Source organism: Pocillopora damicornis, chromosome 5 (genome assembly GCF_964200805.1).
Source record: "Pocillopora damicornis chromosome 5, jaPocDami1.2, whole genome shotgun sequence".
In the NCBI taxonomy this organism is placed as follows: Eukaryota; Metazoa; Cnidaria; class Anthozoa; order Scleractinia; family Pocilloporidae; genus Pocillopora; species Pocillopora damicornis.
This window is the reverse complement of record NC_142674.1, coordinates 18,143,373-18,164,388: the sequence shown is the minus strand read 5'-3', so window position 1 is coordinate 18,164,388 and position 21,016 is coordinate 18,143,373. Positions and strand designations below refer to the sequence as shown.

At 36.7% G+C, this 21,016-nt stretch overlaps 1 protein-coding gene and 1 pseudogene across 1 annotated transcript; one reads left to right on the top strand and one right to left on the bottom strand.

Moving 5' to 3' along the window:
- Positions 1 to 5,484: 5,484 nt before the first annotated feature.
- LOC113667432 (rhodopsin, GQ-coupled) lies at positions 5,485 to 8,770 on the bottom strand. The gene is given in 2 exon segments (XM_027183252.2): positions 5,485 to 7,159; positions 7,162 to 8,770. Coding segments are annotated over 2 exon segments (1,098 nt in total). The 5' UTR covers positions 7,661 to 8,770; the 3' UTR covers positions 5,485 to 6,560.
- Positions 8,771 to 15,670: 6,900 nt separating this feature from the next.
- Positions 15,671 to 21,016, top strand: LOC149045753 (uncharacterized; annotated as a pseudogene).

The window sequence follows — 21,016 nt, the reverse complement described above, 5'->3', positions numbered from 1 at the left end:
ATTTCCTATTTATTTCCATTAGAACATGAAACTAGGTCCTGATGAGTTTTTTGTCTCGTGACTCTCAAAAACTGTGTTTGCGACACCATCAGTTGAGAAATCAAAGGCAATTACGCTTGATAAATTCGCTTGTAGCCTTCTAACCGCAGAAGGTAAATCCATATAATGAAACGTTCCAAGACCTCTGTAAACTAGAGAAATTGCTTGATGTTGAGGGGTCAGTTATTTACTCGAAATCTGTGACCCTCAAACGGATTGCGTACTCGTACACGTAACGTCCGAAAAATGTCACGCATGTATAACTTCGTAGGCGCACCCTAACCCTAAAACCCTGGGCTCATCACATTAGAAACCTTCAGCAAACTAATCGTAGAAGCGGGTGGTTAGCAGCAACGTGCACAAATTTCCGAACGCAGGTCATCGCGAGAACTATACCCAATCCGTCACAAACAGAACAAGAAGGCGAGATATTCTTGCTAAAAAGAAGGCTGTATTAAGATGTTTCAGTCATTGGCTGCCATCGAAAAGTACCCTAACAAGGACAGACACAGTGAAGCTGTGGGTTTATTTAGTCAAGTGACCCCCCTAAAGCAAGAATTCATGACAGGTTTAGTTGAGAGAAACTTGTCACAGCCGCAGATTTTAAAAGGCATCCAAGACAAAAATACGGTAGTGCCCAAAGACTTTCAGAGATGAAAAATGGGTTATAAATGGTAATTCAGATAAGTGTTGTGGCTTTCTGGCAACGGGAGATATTTGACCTCAAAGTTGTCAAATATTTGGATGAATCAAAAAGTCTAAAAACACAGTCAGTGTGTTGTTCACAGTTGTGCCCGATCGCACTTGACAATGCGTTGATTAAACTGGAATTGTTTTGCTAAACGACGTTTTCCAGAGTTCTTGTAAACAGCAAGAAACATGGATGCGAGGCAAAACATTAAAACTACCGACAAAATTACCTCGAAAAACAAACACAGAGAGCCTCTAACACGAAAGATTAAATTGAATTGGATCGAAGCTATAGTCGGGATGAAAAGAAAAGGAATTCCCCAGGTGTAAGAACCATGTGAATGACTCAATTAAGTCGCATCTAAGGCTGCAAGCATCCATCACTCTTTAACATTTTTTAGGGACACTTTGCACTTGTTCAATGGTTCGCAAATAGTATAAACCAGTCAGAAATTGACGACAGAACAGGAATGTTTTACTTCATCATCGAGTATGTTCTATCCTCGTCATCTATACCAACAAATGAAAATTGCGTGATGACGCGTGACAGCAGAGTCCTATTTTGAAAATATTAGTATTGCAAAATAGTGGAAATGAGATGTGAATTGATGAAAATTAGCCTTCTATTTCCCTGTTAAAAACAAGTAATTCAAATAACGATAATTTCATTATTACTAACCATTCAATAAAAGGCCCAAATCGCCCCCTTGTATTCTCAAGTGATTGACATTTAACACTTGGTTCATACGTCAGCGTGCGTTCATCGAGATATGAAGCACGCGGGAAGTTTGGAGAGCACGAAAGATGCGTAAGAATGGCTCGAGGCGTAGCCGAGAGCAACTCTAGCTTCTTGAGTGCTCTCCAAACTTCCCAAGTGCTTCATATCTCGATGAACGCACAGATGACGTATGAACCAATTGTTTTATAACATTTTCAACCCGTAGGAAAATTTCTTTTCTCGAGGGATTTGTTTGCTGACGTCATGAGCGTGCACAATAGGAATATGAAGCACGCTCGCGCAATTCAATTTGATTAGACAAAGTTACTAGCTATGTTATAATATGATTTAATTAGTAAATTTGACATATTTTAATTACTGATTTTTCCAATGTTTACATTGTAAATCAACCAGCTAAACCCTTCGACGTCTACTCTAAGTAACCGCTGAGAAACCGAAACCGTGCAACCTTGCAATGACGGAGGTTTTCGAATATATTTCAGATTTTCATCTTGTAAACCTTTATATTACCATCTTTCCCTTAAAAGGTAATTCTGCCATTTCACTGAAATTTTGTTTGCTAAACGCGCTAGCGGAAATTAAAAACAGTCACGAAGACATGTCAAGAAAACTTAAAAAATAACAGAGTGAGGTTGCTTCTTTCATTTCGTAATAATGGAAGTAGGGAAGTAAAATAGGAGCAGATAGAGGTGTCATACGAATTGAATGACAGTTGCATTGTAGAATCATGGAAAATAAACTTATTGATCAAAATAAAACAAGGTTAAAAGCTAGAATTCTAATGTATGCCGACGTTACTTCAGTGTCGAGAGCTTTCCATGGAAAAAAGAAGTTGACATCAGCAATATCGAATAATTCAATCTCATTTAAATTAGGCTACCATCAGAGAATATATGAAAAAATAGCCGCCTAACTGCGAAGGATTTTATCAGCTAAGATCTCATTAAAGCTAAAACAGCAGGTGTGAATCGCAAAGTAAAGTTTGATCCAATATCCTGTTTGAACTGGAGCAATTATTGTATCTCGCGTTGTCATCATGTGAAACCCTATCTCTTTAGTTATCTTTACCTTCCCAAAATCGCCACCTTTCGTGGAAAAACTGTTTGCCTAATACACTAAAAAAGCCAAAAATCTGTCACGAACACTTATCAAGAAACTTTCACGGTGTCAAATTTCCTGAAAGAACACACCTTTCATAATTTCTTTTTCATAGTTCCAATAATTTTCACAGTTAGTCAAGCATCTCCCTAAAAAGTTTCTATGGAATGGAAAAGCTTGGAAATGTTACAGCATTGTCACTTACGGCACCCTTCAAAAATTACCCGAAGGAGAACTTTGTTTTCGAATTGACAGTCAAAGATAAGCTTATCAATAGAGAAAGAATATAATATGTGTTTACAGTTTTATCATCACAAGTAAAGCAAACTCTTAGTTTTAAGAATCAGATCTTTCTCATACTAAAATACTGAGTAACTTCAATGCTTGAAGAAAAAATATCGCGCTCCAGCAATGGAATTCTTCGTTATATTCATCACAAGGTCTTAAATCTTAGAAATAATTATAATATCAAAGCTACAATATTACACTGTTAAGAATCAACGAAGATAAGAACCAGTACATTCGGGATGGATCCACAGCCGGACATCGTCGAGATCTAAGGGGATATGATGACTTAATTCATCAAATGAAGTTTTTCTTACCTAAAAACTGCTTTGAGGAATAATCAGAGACGCCTTTTGAAAAAGAGCCTTTTAAATTCTTGCTCTATGTCCCTTTTGAAGAGGGCATAAGCTATGGGGTTTATACCAGAGTTAATAACTTGTAGAGGAACTTTGTAATGAAAATCTTCACACTGATGACCAGTTATAGATAATAAACTACAATGCATGAATAGTCCGTAACAGGATAGAAACACACACGTTACCAAAGCCAGCCATTTTACTGCTGAGATCTTCTGAGCTTGAACTTTAGCGAACCATTTGTTTAACTGCATTTGCCTGGGTAAAATGCGATTTTTAGAGTTCTTGTAAACAACAAGAAACATGGATGCAACGCAAAAGATAAAAATCACACACAGGATTACTTCGAATAAGAGATGGAAATAAGCGCTGAGACGATGGAATGAATTCAATCTCATCGCAAATGAAATAATAGCGAAAAGAAAAGGAATTGCCCAAGATGTAAGAACCATCTGAATGACTCGGCGGCTCGTCATAAAAGTTATGTATTTCAACGGTTTCACGACGGCGATATAGCGTTCCAGAACTAAGCTACACAAGTTTGTTCCAGAAGCGTAAAGTATGAACACCCATACATTTATCACGAATGAGCTTGCTTTTTTATCGGAGATGCACTCATTTATCATGTTACAGAGAAAATACGAGGGAGCAGCAATCATTCCCACAGCCGAATCAGCCACTGCTAAGGATACAATGAATGTGTTGGTTTCGGTGCGAAGCTGACGTTTTCTGCAGACGAGGAAGATGACAAATCCATTTCCAACTATCGTGAGGATACAAAGAAACAAGCTGAGAACCCAAAACCACAGCTCCATCAAATGTCGTCTTAATGGCTGTCCAGGACTGTTAAATTACCTCTCCGGTCGAGCAAAGAGTGTTTTGATAAATTTGTAAGAATAAACACTTGTGCTTTTAAAGAAGTTCGACAAAACCACCTGGCCCAACCCGCATTTAAAATTTAAACTAAGTCAGTCGCTGTTGTTACGTAATTTAGGCTGAAAGCATCCGTTCGTCCTTAACTTTTGTGTCAGGAACTTTGTGCGCGGGTAAGACGCCTGTTTATTATTTTCAAGAGGTATGGACCGATCAGAAATTGATAACAAAACAGGAACATTTACCTCTTCATCTGTACTATCCTTGTCATCTATATCAACAAATGAACATTTTTTACAGGAAAGGGAAATTTTGTTCTAAATTAACTCCTTATTTCACCAGCAACAACAGATGTTTGAAAAGACAGTATATTTTTTCAAAATTTCAAATCCTTCATTGCTATGATTGACATTTTACAACCTTTTTATCACTGCTTTTTCGAATGGCTACATTTTTCATCCACCTACGAAGAGCTTGCGATCTCTACATCTAAGACATAAGCTGACAAACCCAAACCTTGCAATAACGGAGGCTTACAAGTATATCTAACGGTGTTATCTCGTGAATCTTTATCTTAATCATCACCTATCAGTCGTCAGTGCCAAGCCAAAATCGCTCACTTTTATTATCAAGTGATCAACGTTACACCAGAGTCGTATATGTATGTTATTTGCCAGCCGGTTTTGGAATTTGGTAGATAAAGAGCCGACTATCTGGATGAGGTACCACTTAAACCAAATTAATTTTTTTTTTCATTGAAACTCAATTTAGTGTTTTAACCTTTCGTGTCTATAAAACCTTCGAAAGTACTTGAATCGATAGAAAATGTTTTCTTTTCCCTTAAATTTCTCAAAAACACTAGGTTTCTGACTTGGAAAGAAATTGCCAGACTTTACCGCGACCTTTTTAAAATAGTTATAGCTAATAAACTACAACGACTTTTTAAAAGTTATTTCTTGACTTATGGCAACCATGTAAGGTAAAGTAAGGTCTGTACTTGAGCCATGAGGCCTATCCAACGGGAGCTTAATAACTCGGTTTCCTTAGCATAGAGCGACTAGAAGCAAAATTTTTGTCATGTTACTCCCATGTTATATCATCTTGTTTGGGACACTCTTGGTAAGTTAGACTTTCCTACCAATCATCCACGTGTTATAAAATTCAACAAGGCTCAGTTGGTATCCCCCTTTCATTTGAAGCATGTCCTCTTAAAGGGCTTCTTGAGTCCGTAATGCATTCCCCTTTCGTAATATTCAGACCAGTTACAATGTTTATAAGTTTATATTCGTTTTACCCAAGTTTGATGGTAGCCTAGAATCAGTTACCTGTAACTACAGATATTTTTCCCTTTACCAGTATGTAATGCCAACTATTGGATCCACGATTATCTTACAATGATATACATTCTTGTTTCCATTTTTATTAACTGTATTTAATTCGCGTAAATGGTAATTTTGTAATGTAGATATATTAAGATTGGCATCCAAATAATTATCTCTTCTATTTATTTACTATATTTACTTTCAACTCCTAGTACATTGTACACTGTTTTAGGAGTATCCCCATTTAATTCTTGATGCATTAAAGTATTTAAGTAAGGTCAACCCTCCAACGGAGGATAACAGTCTACGACAGCGTGCTCTCGTTTGAAGTATCATTGTCTTTAAAAAAGGTTCCATATACACTAAGTATAGAACAGTGATAAGGAATCACAATGTTTTCATAATGAACAGAAAGATGAAAAGCATCGTTGAAAATTAAAAATGGCAGTTGGTGATTGGGTGGACGTAAATCAAGACCACCTCATGCACTATTCTGGTGCAGTTTGCATCACGATAAATAACATAAACATCGGAAGAAAATAGATTGAGGATAAGCTCCATAATTTTTTTTACTTCGTAAAAGTTAATTTACTACCCTAAATCTTAAGGCAAAATTGAAAAACACACCTCGATCACACGCGTCATTTCAAGTGCCCTGTTCCTTCTCTGCCCAAAATGTCGTCTCTATTACACATTGATGACCACCATCTTGAGGAAGAGCGAAGAACATAATCTATTCATTAATTTGCAATAGAGTTATGATTATTCACGGCGAGAAAAACGAATAAATGACGAACATTTCGCATTGAGTGAGAAAATCTTCGAGTTCTGAACTGGTCGCCATATTATGACGTCACATGGTTGTCAAATTTGATAACCATTCGGGACTAATTATGGTTGCGATTTCCTATTTTGTGTATCTTGGCAATTTATCAGCTTCAGAAAGTGCGTTTTTTTGCTCACGAAGAAACCTTAACGCTGCTCTAGCTTTCTCTGGAAGTAGACAATCGGTTCGGATCCCAGAGTCTGAGAAATTTGAAAAAAAAGAGTTTGAAAATAGTTATAGAGGCTATGGTGATGAGAAGATCGAATGAAAGGCTTGTAAGACTCGACATTTTTCCAAATAGCCTCTCTAAACCTTAAACTAATATCAAAGTTTTAGTCCTTAATGCATTTAAAGTCCAGGGCTACCACTGTTTCACGTGACTTCCTACCCTGGGCCATGACGCGGTCACTGAAGGTCTCCTCAGGTTCCTCTCTGCCACAACGCATGACATATTTTAGCGCCCGTCGATATCTGGGTATTCGCCATGCGTAGACAAACGGGTCGAGCAGGAATTTCAGGTAAAGCAGGTTATCCGCCAACATGAGATTGACGATAAGAACTCTTGGAGTGTTGGGATTTTCGTTGGAATACAAGCGGTAAATCCATAAAATGGCAGACGGCTGAGACGTCAAAAACAAGATGGCGATTAGGAGAAAATTGATGATGATAAACTTGCGTTCCACCCCTGTTTGTTTATTGTCTCTCCCTCTATCTTGTGTGGTCTTGTGTTCTTGAAGACTCTTAGAAGCAGCCATTTTCTTCCTAAAGGCGACGTACAGCAGAATGTAAAAGATAATAGTGACGTAGACCAATGTAATGTAGTGAAAAATGTTATCGATCTTTTGCACGATCTCTTCGGTTAGGCTCATAAAAGGAAAGAGACTGAACAATATGGAATACGCGTATATAGCCAAAACACAGATAACCACGCACGATTTGTAACGCGCCGGCCGTATTTCAGCGGCGAGGCCAACACAATGTACTGTGTAATTGTGAAAGCAAGTACTATCAGAAAGGATGCATTCATGGCTGCAACAGCTATCACTTGGCCCACATTCAGAAGAGGTGTGCACGTTGCTAGGGTGTCAGGATGTCTAAGATACATCATTATGAAGCATGTAGCGTACATGGGCTCTTGCGAGGCGGCTGTTAAGATATCCACAAAGGCAAGACCGATTAGGAAATAGGTAGTGGCAGTGCGAAATGTCTTCAATGGATCGAAGAAGAAAACGACAAGAAACAAACCGTTGGCTAAGACGGTTACGAAGGAAGCGATGATAATGTAAATTGCTGATCCGAAGGCAAACCTGAAAAACTCGTCAAATGGACTTACCTCGGGCCCCAACGGTACAGACTGGACAGCTGGACGAAGTGATAAATTCCCGGTGAAATTCGCCGCAATACTGCGATTCGTCGCAGTTTTCGCATCCATTCTGTTGCAGGTTTGGCTCTTTGCTGTGTCAAAAATTATTCCGACAAAGAGTGGACTGAAGGAGTTATTGAAGTCTGCCGTTAAAATATTCAACAATCTTCTCAGTCGCTGTATGAGACTTTAATTGCCTCCTTCACTGGAACAAGTAGAATATTTCAAACTTTTAAGAAGGAAAAATTATGTATATATTGAGGTTTTATGAAAACCATTTGGCTCCATCTACAGGCAACTGAAAAACCATTTGGGCTAACAGAGTCACGATTAAAGCTGCAAACTATCACCCTCAGAAGCTTTTGTCAGACGCTTTGACGCACAGAGTTTGACACCTGTTTACTGGGCATGGAATGGACCAATCAGAAATGGAAGGGCTGTTTTAATTGTCATCTAATTCGTTTTACAAACATTTCATATTACCATAGTTTTGAAATTAAAAAGCGGCAAGTAGTGAGCCAAATGGTTGCCGCCTGTAGTTTTCAACTCCTTGACGTTACCAAATAACAATAATTTCACATCCTTTAATTATTGCTTTTTCCATTGCTTTTTAATCGCTAACTAACACCATTCGATCTCCACTTAGGGAGGCAGCCGAAAAGCTAACTCCTTACAAGTTTCTGTTGAATCTATACCGTAAATTTCTCCGATTTTTTTTCTTTTCCAGAAGATGTTTTCAGGAGTAGTCATTTTCATGGATTAATATCTGTTTTTACACAAAAGTTTCCTAGATCCTGCTGCTCCGACCCACAGTTTTCATTAAAACCATTGGCTTTGGGCCATTCACGATAGTTTTTTATGTATTGTGAAAAGCAATTTGATCATTGGTTCAGCAGTCTGTCACGTACCTGCTCTCTTCAGGCTGATGGAGCTTGAAGGCGGAGGTGAATATATTGCATGCAAAGAATCTGGAATTTTCGTGAAAATATTGCAAAGTCATTTTTGCCTCCCGCTTTTTCTAAGAAAAGGTCATAGTTGTCACATAAATGACTGCAAAGGAGAGTTACCTCGTACTGTGTTTACCATATGATTTGACAGGAAGAGTGTGATATCTATTATTAATTTTCCTTTGTGTTGGTCAATAAGAAAATGTTGATGGAACGAATCCTGAGAGAAGTAATTTCTAAAATATAATTGAAGTTTCATTTCTTTCCTAATTCGGATCTTGAAAAAAAATCGATGAACGGAGGAGGGGAACCCGTCAGTTTAATTTTGATCAGGGGCACTGCTAGTATATTATGTTAAACGAATTCTGAAAAGGACTATGATAGTTTCTTAAAGTGTAATTTTCGTATCTAATCCTGAGGAATAAAGACTTATTAATCTATCTCTGTCACGAGAACTAATCGAGATGCAAAAGTAACTTGACACGAACTGACCAATGAACTTCCTTGTGTTCTATATCAGGGGTTCTTTTTTGCTGTAAAGAGCTCAGAAATCAATGCAGATAAAAGATATAGTTTCTTAACTTATCAAGGTAAAAATTGTTTTTACGTTCAGCTCTTGCACTTATCTGTGACTTTCATGGAAGGCCTGTGTCCATTTTCCCGGACTAGCTCTTCCAAGTTTTCCTCTGCATTTACATTTCAGGGCTATAATGAAAAGCCGACGTATGTAAGCTTTTTTTTTTTTTTTCTAACAGCAGCTCACAAATTCTCTGCGGTTTCTAGGCAATTAAATTTTTAGTTGATGCATAAACTAAACGGCTCCCTTCGATCACGAGGACATCCGGTTTTGGATTCATCCGTGATGTATTAGTTCTTATCTTAAAAGATATGTAGTTGAAAAGCTTCTAATAGAGAGATTGCTCGACTCGACTCGACTCGAAGATGGCTGTGATATTAAGTTTACTTCTAAGATTTACTTCTTACCTTAATTGATATTTATATTACACGAAAGGCTTTCAATAAAACATAGATCACTCAACTGAACAACAATGTAACATTGATACTAATTTTATTTCTTAAAAGATTTAAGACCACACATCGAATATATCGAGCCTTTACTTCGCTGAAAGAGATTTTTTTTACCCTGATACTGAACGAAGTGTAAGTTTGGTTCCTAAAGTATAAACTTACCGTCCATATAATAATATATGCGTAAACGCACATCGTATCTATATATTCCTCTTCAAGTAACGTGCCTTTATTAATCTATAGAACATCATGGTCCTGTTGATACATAACAATCATCAGAACTTTGAAACGGTAAATGCTAGAAAATAAGAGCACTAGGTTTGTGTACATGCCAACATCTCCAGGATCTGGATTTTACGGGGAAGCAAGCTTTGACTGTCAATTAGCGGGCGATAACTATCGCATTATCCAATGCTATATATTTATTATGATCAACTTTTTCCAAGTTGTCTAAATCTAAATTTTATCAAAGTTGGATCAATTGGCTCCTATCTTCCTTTTTATTTTTAAGCTCTACAAAATAAAACTTCCGTTGTACTTCAGATGCAGCATCTGTCAGAATTTGTCCCTTTATCATTCTCTGATCTTCTTAAACAAATGGGCAAATGGGTATTGAACACAATAATCACATGGAAAAGATATAACGAAGTAACTTGCGTTCGCAGCCGTACATATGTCATTTTTTCGAAAATAGATGGAAGATAAAATTGCCTTGTGACCACTCTTCGGTAGTAATTCTTTGCTCTCAAAGGATTCTTCTAAAACGGTTAGCAATTCAGCCAGTATGTGAAAATAAGTTACTATAGTCATAAATGACTTTAAAAGGTAACTTGAGAAAGGAAGACAATTTGGAATTGCTTTTTTATGAAAATTGTAGGTCGTAACAGCTGGCTCTAGAAAACCCTATACGAATAGAAATTATTTTTTAATAAGTATTTGATTATTTTTCGCAATAAAATTAATGGTCATATTAAATCCCTTTGGCTATAACAAAAAACGATCTAGAAAAAGAAAAACAACCTGATAACATTTCAATACAAAATTGGAAGGTTTTTGGTTTTTTGGCATGTTCCTAACATAGAATCGTGGAGTGAAAGTTGATCTATCAATAATGTCAATTAAGTGGCGATCTCTGTAAGAGTGGTCCAGGGCATTTCGCATTTATCTTTGTTAGAAAGAGAGGGTTTTCAGAAGTAGTAATTATAAGAATTCATTATTGTGAATATGTAATTTGTTGATGGATGTTAGGACAGCTAAAGTATGAAACAATTTATTTTTAACATAGCATGAAGACAGAAGCTGAGCTCGACAAAAAAGAGTTTATTGCAACATGATCGGGTATACCAGGTAATCGTTTTCTGCCCGAAAACTACGAATAAATGACAAGGTAAAAACGACCAAGAAATATTTCGAGACCAAATCTCTATTCAAAGATTTGAAGAGTTTCTGCTCAGAAGCGAAAAACAAACAAATTCCTTGCATGAGCTAGGAAATGTTACAGGAGTTATTATCTCTTCTTCCACCTGCAGTGATATTATGACTTACAATGCTTATATTGTGTTCATGCAGATCAATTTCACAAAGACAGAAAAGACTCAAGTGCGTATGACAAGGTATGCGTGATCACAAAAATGATAAATCTATCCCTCTTGGATGGTGTGTTTGCTGATGTCTGGAAATGTGCACTTGTTAAGCCGTTGCTCAAAAAAGCTGGTCTTGATCCACTTCTTAGTAACTACAGACCTGTTAGTAATTTGCCATACATATCGAAGCTCACTGAAAAGGCGGTGTATAATCAACTTCATTTACACATGATAGACAATTCTGTTTATCCAGAAATGCAATCATCTTACAGAAAAGGACATAGTACCGAAACAGCGCTTCTTCGAGTTGTTAACGATATCTTAATGAAGATGAATTCACAAGAGGTCACTCTTCTTGTCATGTTGGATCTTAGTGCCGCCTTCGACACTGTTAATCATGATATACTGATCAAACGTCTACACGAAGAATTAGGTATTGCTGATTCTGCCCTGAGCTGGTTTGAGTCATATCTCCATAACAGGATGCAAAAAGTTGACATCGAGGGATCGATATCTAACCCATTTGATTTAGGCTGCGGAGTTCCTCAAGGGTCGTGTCTTGGACCGATTATATTTATTATATATGCATCTAAGCTCTTTAAGATCATTGAACACGAGCTTCCTTGTGCTCATTGTTATGCTGATGACACCCAGTTATATTTGAGTTTTAAACCTAATACTACATCTCAAGACCAAGTCTTGCAAGCAATGGAGAACTGTATTGAAAAGATCAGGAAGTGGATGATTCATGATAGACTGTTAATTAATGATAGCAAGACTGAACTGATTTTAATAGGCTCCAAACAACAATTATCTAAACTACAGCCAATCAGTATCTCCGTTGGCAACTCGGTAATTAATAATAGCTCCGAGGTTAAAAATCTAGGCTGTTGGTTGGATGCTAACCTAAGCATGTCTAAGCATATTACAAATATTTGCAAATCTGCATTCTTTTATCTTCATAACATTAGAAGCATTAAGAAATATTTACACGAAGACAGTCTCCATACTTTAGTTCATGCGTTTATAACGAATAGATTAGATTATTGTAACAGTCTTTTGTATGGTGCCTCAAAGGAACTGATAGCTAAAGTACAACGTGTACAGAATGCAGCCGCAAGACTGCTATTGAACCTTGGAAGGTACTCTCATATTACTCCTATTCTATACGAGTTACACTGGCTTCCAATCCAGGCTCGCATTAAATTTAAAATTCTTCTACTTACTTTTAAAGCGGTTCATAATTTAGCTCCGTCATATATTAACAGCCTCATATCTATTAAATCAAAATCTTCTTATTGTCTTCGATCTAATGACGGTCTTTACTTAGAGCCCCCTAAGGGTAAGATGCTGAAGACATTTGGAGATCGGTCTTTTCAGGCAGCAGCACCATACTTATGGAACAGACTTCCTCATGGAATTAGAATGATTAAGTGTTTGGATAAATTTAAAAAAGCTATTAAAACGTTTCTGTTTAATGAAGCTTTTTGTAATCATTAACTCAGATATATTACATTAAAATAATTTATTCTTATGTATTTTTAGCTACCATTACTATTGTAAATTTTTATTTAGATATATAAGGTTTTAAATTTTTATTCAGTGTAAAGCACTATTGATCTGTACATGTAAATAGGGCTATACAACTAATAAATTATTATTATTATTATTATTATTATGACATCATCAAAAAAATTCTGAGATTACCGTCTTTTCCTATTTGTCGTTGGCGCTAAGTGTAAAATATAGAAAAACTGGCAGTTTTAATAGGGTCCAGGAATATTATTTATTTTTTTAAATTTTGTACACTCAGTTAGCCCGCATCGCTTAAGCAACAAGGAAATTTTTCCATATTTGCATAGCCTCACCTAAACTCTTGGGTGGGAGGAATTCTCGAAAATTACCTTGGAAGTTGTTAACTGCGTAATTTGTTGCACATTTATCGTCTTTGCTTAAGCTCCCTCGACGAAGTCGTCCAGATTACCGACATCGAGCCGGGCAAAGCCTTGAAGTTCTTTATTTTGCCTTAATATTTTTTTCTAATTTTTTTTCCTCGTTGTGAAAGCTTTGAAATGGTTCTCACAAATATGTAACTTCACAGCCGTGTTTACAGACTCATATCTTAACTCACTAACCTATCAATTACGTCATAAAGGTGGAAAGTGCGATGAAGCAAGATCTATACGTTTAATCCAAACGTTCTATTTTACATCGAGGGCTCACTGCTCTGGGGAAAGTATAAGTTATGAAACTAACACCGTGTTATTAGTTTCCGTTTGAATATGATGGTAGGAGAATAAAACAACTATTATGATGTTAAGCTGTTTTTTATTGCAAAGTGTTCATTTCAACTGACCTTGAATACCTTTATGTTTTGGAACCTGATGGGCCTAATTCAAGCCGATTCGTTGAGAAATTAAAAATTCGACTGTTAAACTCAATCTCAAAATATTAATGAACTCTTCAAAATATTAACTAACACTGGTGCTATATATTTTGTAACTAAACCCGCCCGCATCAAACTCGTGGCAAGCCTGTGCATGACCAAGGTTAGGAAATTCTCAGGGTAACAAAACATAAAAGTAAAGAAAAAACATAACTGAGAGATCGAGTCAAACAAAATGAAAGGAATCATTAATAGTAGTCATTGTGCAAGATAAATGCTTAAGAAAACACATGATGATTCAGTCTGGAGACAAAGACCGCATGTACTTCTTTATAGTCAAGGTAAACAAACATTTCAGTACTCAGAATCTATGTCACAATATCCACAACTGCCAATTTAATAAATGCAAAGGATGACTGATTGCAAATACACCGCAAAGGTAATCTTCTTTCTATTTCTTGAAGAAAGAAAAAGAGATCGAAGAATGTATTATATTGGAGACTGAAAACAGCAATTTCTGATTTTTGTCATGTTGTTGACAGTTATTTTGAGACACCAGGATATATACATCTTTCTGGATGGCTTGAAGGAATCAATTGTAAATAAATGGTTCGCTTGAGGTGGAATCAATTTTTGAATTAACGGCTGGTTTGATAGCTGCTCGCGCGAACCAAACCTTCAACTCGAATAGCTTCATTCTTGAATAAAGGGGTAAGTTTCTAAAGAAACTGTGGTGCTGCGTCGGTGGGAGAGTATAGCAGGTAATTTAGTGTTAACAACTGGGTTGAAAACGTAAATTAGCCACCGTAAAGGGTAAAAAAGCTGACGTTTCGAGCGTTAGCCCTACGTCAGAGCGATTAGAGGAATTGTGGGTTGTGTGACACAACCCACAATTCCTCTAATCGCTCTGACGAAGGGCTAACGCTCGAAACGTCAGCTTTTTTACCCTTTACGGTGGCTAATTTACGTTTTCAACTCAGTTGTTAACACTAAATTACTAGCTTCATTCTTGGTTGCGTTCAGTTAATGCCTTGCAGTTACGTTTCACTCCTTAAAAAGGCCGATTTTGTTTTGGTTGCGTTTGCAAAAAGAGGGGGAGAGGTTATTTGCTAAAACAAAATAAGGACATGTTGATGGTCATAAATAAGACAATAAAACAGAAAAGCCTCTCTCTGTTTAATATTGCCACTTATTAACACATTTTACAGCAATGTGGTGATTTCTAATGTACACAGAATAATAGCTGCCAAGAGAGAATATGAAGGGAAAAATAATGATCAGTGGTACGTAAGCAAATCGAGAACTAGGTAGTTGTTTATTAAACAGTATAAAAGAACACTTATCTTTTGAATAACCTGGATCAGACTGTTAATTTGAAACTGGCAGCATCAATTGTTTATAGGATCACAGCTTTCGCAATTAGTGCCGTCGTGCGATCCCTGTGGCCTTGAATTCGGGCTGCTTAATCTCAGTAAAAATGCTATCGATTTCGCCAATACGATCGCTGGATCCAGTCAGGTTAGGTGTTCATGACTATAAGCGACGAACTCTTTCTAAAAAGATAAGAAATAACTTAAATAAACGAAAAAAGCTCCCTGCGAGTCCATAGGACACCGGGTTGTTTGATATCCTCAAAAAGGCGCCAATTATTATTTTTTTTCAACATTTATGCATCTTAGTTTAATGGTGATAAGCTTTTACCTTCGTTGATAAACTAACAACAAATGTCACAAGTACTTAGAAGTGCATTTAGGTTAGTGACAAAGGATGGACTATTTCCACCAATGTTCTTCGTAGTCAATGATTCTCGAAGAACCCATTCAATTTAGTAATGGCCTCTAGCTTTGTCTCGATCGGAAATCGTGGTTCTGCTGAACAATTTTATCACACGGTTCAATCGATCAAGTGGATCACGGATCACACTGATGATCATTTTGAAAACCTCCCACTAACCGGGTTGGGGTCGAAGTAATTTCCTGTCAAGTTCGATAGCTACTATTCGTCTGACAAGCCAAAAATTATGGTGAAAAAAGTGATATATTTTAAAAATTATCCATGTTCGATGGCGTCAGTAACCTCCAGCAGCGTCATTTGCATATGTATCCCGTAATATTAACATCATCTCGTAGACGACATGGCAGGCTATTTGTTTAAGAGAAAATGTCTCAACTTGACGAAAAGCAAAGGGGTTTCAAATCACCCCCCTTCCCCCTTCTGCAGTGAGGAACAAGCGAAAGGACGAGGAAAATTTTCTACATGCATGGAAAAGATGTTTGGCCAAGAACTCCTGTTCGATCCAGTTGTAAAACATGCCATAGACAAAGGGATTAAGGTGTCAAGATTAACGGACCTTGAGAAAAGAGCACAAGAAGTTGATACTGCAGGATATTTAGCTAACGACAATATGATCGTCGAGAACCTAGGAGATCATGCAGATGCCGAGGTAGCCAAGGGAGCGAAACAGGTTACTGAAAATTGCATAAAAAACGTTTAAAGGAGACGAAATATCGTACTGTCGAAGAAACCTGACATGTACCACTGTCTAAAAAAAGAAGTCTTTGATCAAGAAGCTATTGAATTTTCAAAACTGCCCAAAGAAGCGAAGAAAAAGTACAAAGAAAAGACGTCTGGCGAGGGAAAACCATCAGATGCCAAAGAACCCCTACAATTGCCGCCAAAAGATATTTCTAAGCTAAAGGCTTGTGAATCTAACACGTCATTCAAAGAGGGCAGATTAGTAAAAATGAGAATAGAAAGTGAGACAAGAAAAAAGGACACAATGAAAATGAGGAGGGAGAAGGTCAAAGATATGTTACTATGATTTAAAATAAGTGTTCTATCTGTTGAAAGTATAATTGTTCCGGTAAATATACAGATGTGAGCGCTCTGATTGGTCGAAGATTGCTTCATATCTCCCCATAAATGCCTCGCGCGAGGTGATTATGGCGAGGTGATCATAACAGGAGCGCTAAATTTATATTATCTAAATAGCTGCTTCTTGTTTAGTAAGTGTTAATGAGGAACTGATAAATGCGATAAGGAAAACTAAATTCCGAAGAGCCCAAAAGATGCTAATAAGTTTGGAGTAACACTATTCAAAAGAAAGATATGAAGTATTTGCTGACTGAATTAAATGAAACTTATAATTCTCGTGGAAACTGCTTCTTCATACGAGTAATCAAAATACTGAATTGAAACAGAATGCTTTCAGCATCACACGGATATTTACAACATAATCAAAAAGCTCCTAAGCAATTGTATCCAAAAAAATTTTCTACACGAGGCGAATAATTGTTAACAAGCGGCGTCGTTGAAAGATTTGTCGAAAATTTTAAGGAAAGGATTCGGAGGTTTCTGAAGAGGGAGATACATGAATTGCAGGTAATAAGCTTTCTTCCTACAACATTTAATCCTACTGCGTTTCTCCAAACGCATCATTTCACTATCTAAAAAAAAACATCGAAGATTTGAGGGTAACTGCCCTAAAGGGCAAGAAATATTTTTTCGACTATTAAAAGGATTTTGCAAAAGCCAAAGAAGATCTTATTGGGGAGGTGATCCAAATTATGCTCACGTTATAATAATAATCACAATAGGGATTATAATGATAATAATAATAATAATAAAAACACTGATAAGACGCTGTGTTTACTAATTGCTCACAGCGCTGTACAGCAAAGGTTAAATTATAAAATACAAAAGCTAATAGCTATTATAATGAAATTAACTAAACTACATAAGCCAATTTAAATAAGTATGTCTTCAACTGCGTATTGAACTTGAAATTTCCTTAACAAGTGCGCCACTTTTCACGAGAAAATTGTCTGCCAAACACACTAGCAGAAACTAAGAGGAAAGTTCTCAAAATTCTTAAAAGAAAGGAAAAATTGACTTTATATTGCAATTGAGGTTTTGTAAAACCATCGAGCCCCAAGTTTGCGTGAAGAAAAATTTTTTTTTGTGTGTGGACGACATAGGTTTTGAAATTAAAGTAACTTTCTCGGTCAGGAGAAACCACGTTTCTGAATTAATTGGTTAATTTGTTTTCAGTCACATTAAGAAGTTAAGATTTCTGTTTTGATTTTTTCAATTGTTACCTTCCAAAACTGAAACTCATTTGTAGTACATCCTTTTGTTAAATTCACTCCATGATTCCATGTAGGTATATTAAAGCTTACAGGTACATTAAAACTTGTGTATGTGACAAAAGCTAACTTGTGATATTCATGAGGTCTATTCGAATAAAAAGAGGCTCTTTCTCAGCTTCATGGACAATAGAATAAATTGGTTGATTGTCATTTATAAGTTTGTTGAACGCCGAGACGATATTTAAGAAGCTGACTTTCAGAGCGTTTTCTTAGCGTTGGAGTAAAATAGCATACTCTCACTATTGCAATGGTGGAGAGAAAATCCCGCTGACAGCCCTGTTTTTGAATAATTGATCAGGAATGTTAAGCTGTTTAGAGAAAGTTTGGAGGCGTCTTTGTCATTTTTTTATGCCTCTTCGCACAAAAACGATTACCTAATCCGCTTCTTTCTGTCCTTCCGATCCAAAACACAGAGTGTTCGTTACGTGGTTGGTAACATTGGTTCGTGGAGGTAGAATGAAAGTGGTTGGTGATTTTCATGTAGCGTTTGGGACCTTAAATGTTAGAAAGGGACATAAAATAAAATATAAATATCGTTTATTTTATACTTTGTTTGATTTCTCATCAATCATTTAACATTGTTATAACTACAATTTATGTGTGATTTCCATTTGCCTCGTATTTCTGAGACCATCAGGCTTCTATCTGGCGTTGAAAATTTTTTGGCATAAATTTACAAAAGAGATGAAATTCTGTGTCATCATTGTGTTAATTCTGTGCATTTTGAATTGTCAACGACTCGTTGCTATATATATAACAGCCTCGCTTGAGCCTCTTCCATTTTATCGTCTTGATGTTCCCCACAAAAAGAGAACGTTTGTGGATAAGTGTGGTTTCCATTGCCTTGAGAGCAATTTCTGCGTTTCATTGAACTTGGCTGGTTTTGCAGGAAAACTCTGGTGTGAGCTTCTATCGTCTCATTTCTACAACAACACTGAAAAGCTCATTGCAGATAACCATTCGCATCACCTCATGTTGAAGGTAGAAAACTAATAACATTGGTGTAGGCTGACATGTCAATCTATAGTAAGCTGTAGAGGATTAAAAACTTAATTTTAGTTTGAGTCGCATTACGATTAACCTTCCAAATTCAAAACAGTTCTTTCGTTCCTCTGGTGGAATGTTAAAAAAACTCTTTGTCAAATGATCCACCCGTCAAAAATTAAAGGAGAAAAGAAGGAAAATGAAAAAGCCGAATAAAGTGTATTATGCTTCACAGGGAAATATGCAAAGGTGCCTCTGATAGTTATTCGTCAACGATAATCTTTGACGTCCTCTAAGTGTAGATGGATTCAGGTAATAAGAAATATTCAGAATTAGAGCGTTCCTGAATTAGGAAAGCAAGTAATTTCTCGACCAAACGGCACCCTACTGTTTTTCATAATAATGAAATTGTAATACGAAAAGGCTGAAATTTCATTCAGGAACTTATCAAAATCTGAACTCGTGAGGCGGGAGTCCTAAAGTTTTTATTCCTAATGATGATAAAATAAAACAAAAACATCAGTTTTTCGCTGCAAACAGGCAAAGTTTACGTGAATGGAAATACTTGAAAAAGAAGATTTTAATGTCAACAAAGACACCTATTCATGAGATTTAATTTAAAAGGTTTAATTTCAGAATGAGGAGGCGTATAAAAGTGGAAACAGTTTTCTTAAATAGCTTTTTTATTCTCGCGGAATGAAAAGTCTGTATCGAGATATACATTGCCGTAAGGGTCTTTGGCAAATCACCTTCTTCTCTTTCATAATTTACCTCTCTACGTACACAAAAATTTTTTTCTTTGTCTAAACTTCCCTAACGAACCGTATTTAATTGCCCTGTTATAAAGTTATCCTTTGCTACCCTGTGTAGCTCGCAGAGATGCCGGAATAAGGATCAAAAAATAGAAAAACAATGGCGAAGTAATCAAAACAGTTGAGTTGAAGATAGCTTGCAAAAAGTTCGTGACCCATATAAACTGACTTCTTTCTTCCCCGACCAATCAATTGGCATCATACCTTATTTGGTAACTAAGTATTTCTCGGGAATGAAAAAACAGGTTACAAGTCCGAATCTTATCGAGTTCCTTGTTGAAGAATACTCTTACTTACTGATGGGTTTGCTGATACCCATCATCACTTTTCTACATAATTTATTGGTGTTGAAAGGAAAAGTTCTGGCTCAATCATCTCTGGAACGTTCAAGGTTGATGCTGTGAAGACCGGCTTGTAATTGGCAGAGAAAAATTGCATTTATGAACTTAACGATGTTTATTCTTTAAGAATCCTTGTACCAGACAAACTTGTTCTAGCCATGGGAAATGTTCGCCGATTTCATTCAGAGACTGAATCCATAAATGCATTTGCTATCCGGGTTATCGTGGCAGTGATTGTGAAATTGGTAGGTAACTTTTGAAGCTTTTCAATCATTCCATGATAATGATAACCACAATTGATCTTAGGACAGATCTTTGATTTTTCTGACTGGTCATAATTCCTATTGTGGAAACCAACTCACATCCTATCGGAGAAGGTACGTGAAATAAAGTTCAGGGAACAAATGTGCCAATGAATTATAGTAGGATGCTTTTTTGGAGCTGTCCATTTCATATTTTGTCAAATGGACGAAGCTTAACAAAACCCTGACAGAGCAAAAAATAGTACGATTCGAAAATACATCATAGTGCGAAGAGCTAATCAGATTGCAAGGATCAATAATGATTTTAAAATGATTCTAATAAAGCAATTTTTTGCTGAAAATGATAAATTATGATAAAAAACTGACCGTCTCTATCAGAATAAAATGACCTAAACATTCGTCCTTCAGGACTTCAGTTGTAGGTTTCTTAACTTTGACTAAAATGTGCACACTTATTTTCAGCGCCATTGGAATGTATGAATTACAGTGTACTGAGCGAGCCCGGTCGCCACACATCGTTTGGAAGAAAAGGGAACTCGGAACCCTTGTGTCTGGCTGTTACAGATTTCAATCCAGCTCACGCACTAAAATGCTGGACCAATGTATCAGTCCCCGCAAATGCCTAACACTCCTCAGTGGTTTTTTAAACGGCTGCATCCACTCATCAAGGATGGCATTGTCAACAGGGAGGCGTGTTTCGATGGTCATTCTGATTGCTGCTACAGAAAAGTTAAAATTAATGTGAGGAAATACGATGGATTTTATGTTTACTACTTAAATCCATCACCTTCTGGATCATTTCGTCATTGTGCGATATAGTTGAGGGGACCTATAGCCACAGAACAACAGCTTGTAAGCAGCATCACGGTTTTTATGTTCGATGCAACATCAATTTCAATAGCTGAGCCATAAGCATGGTTTATTAGGCCCGC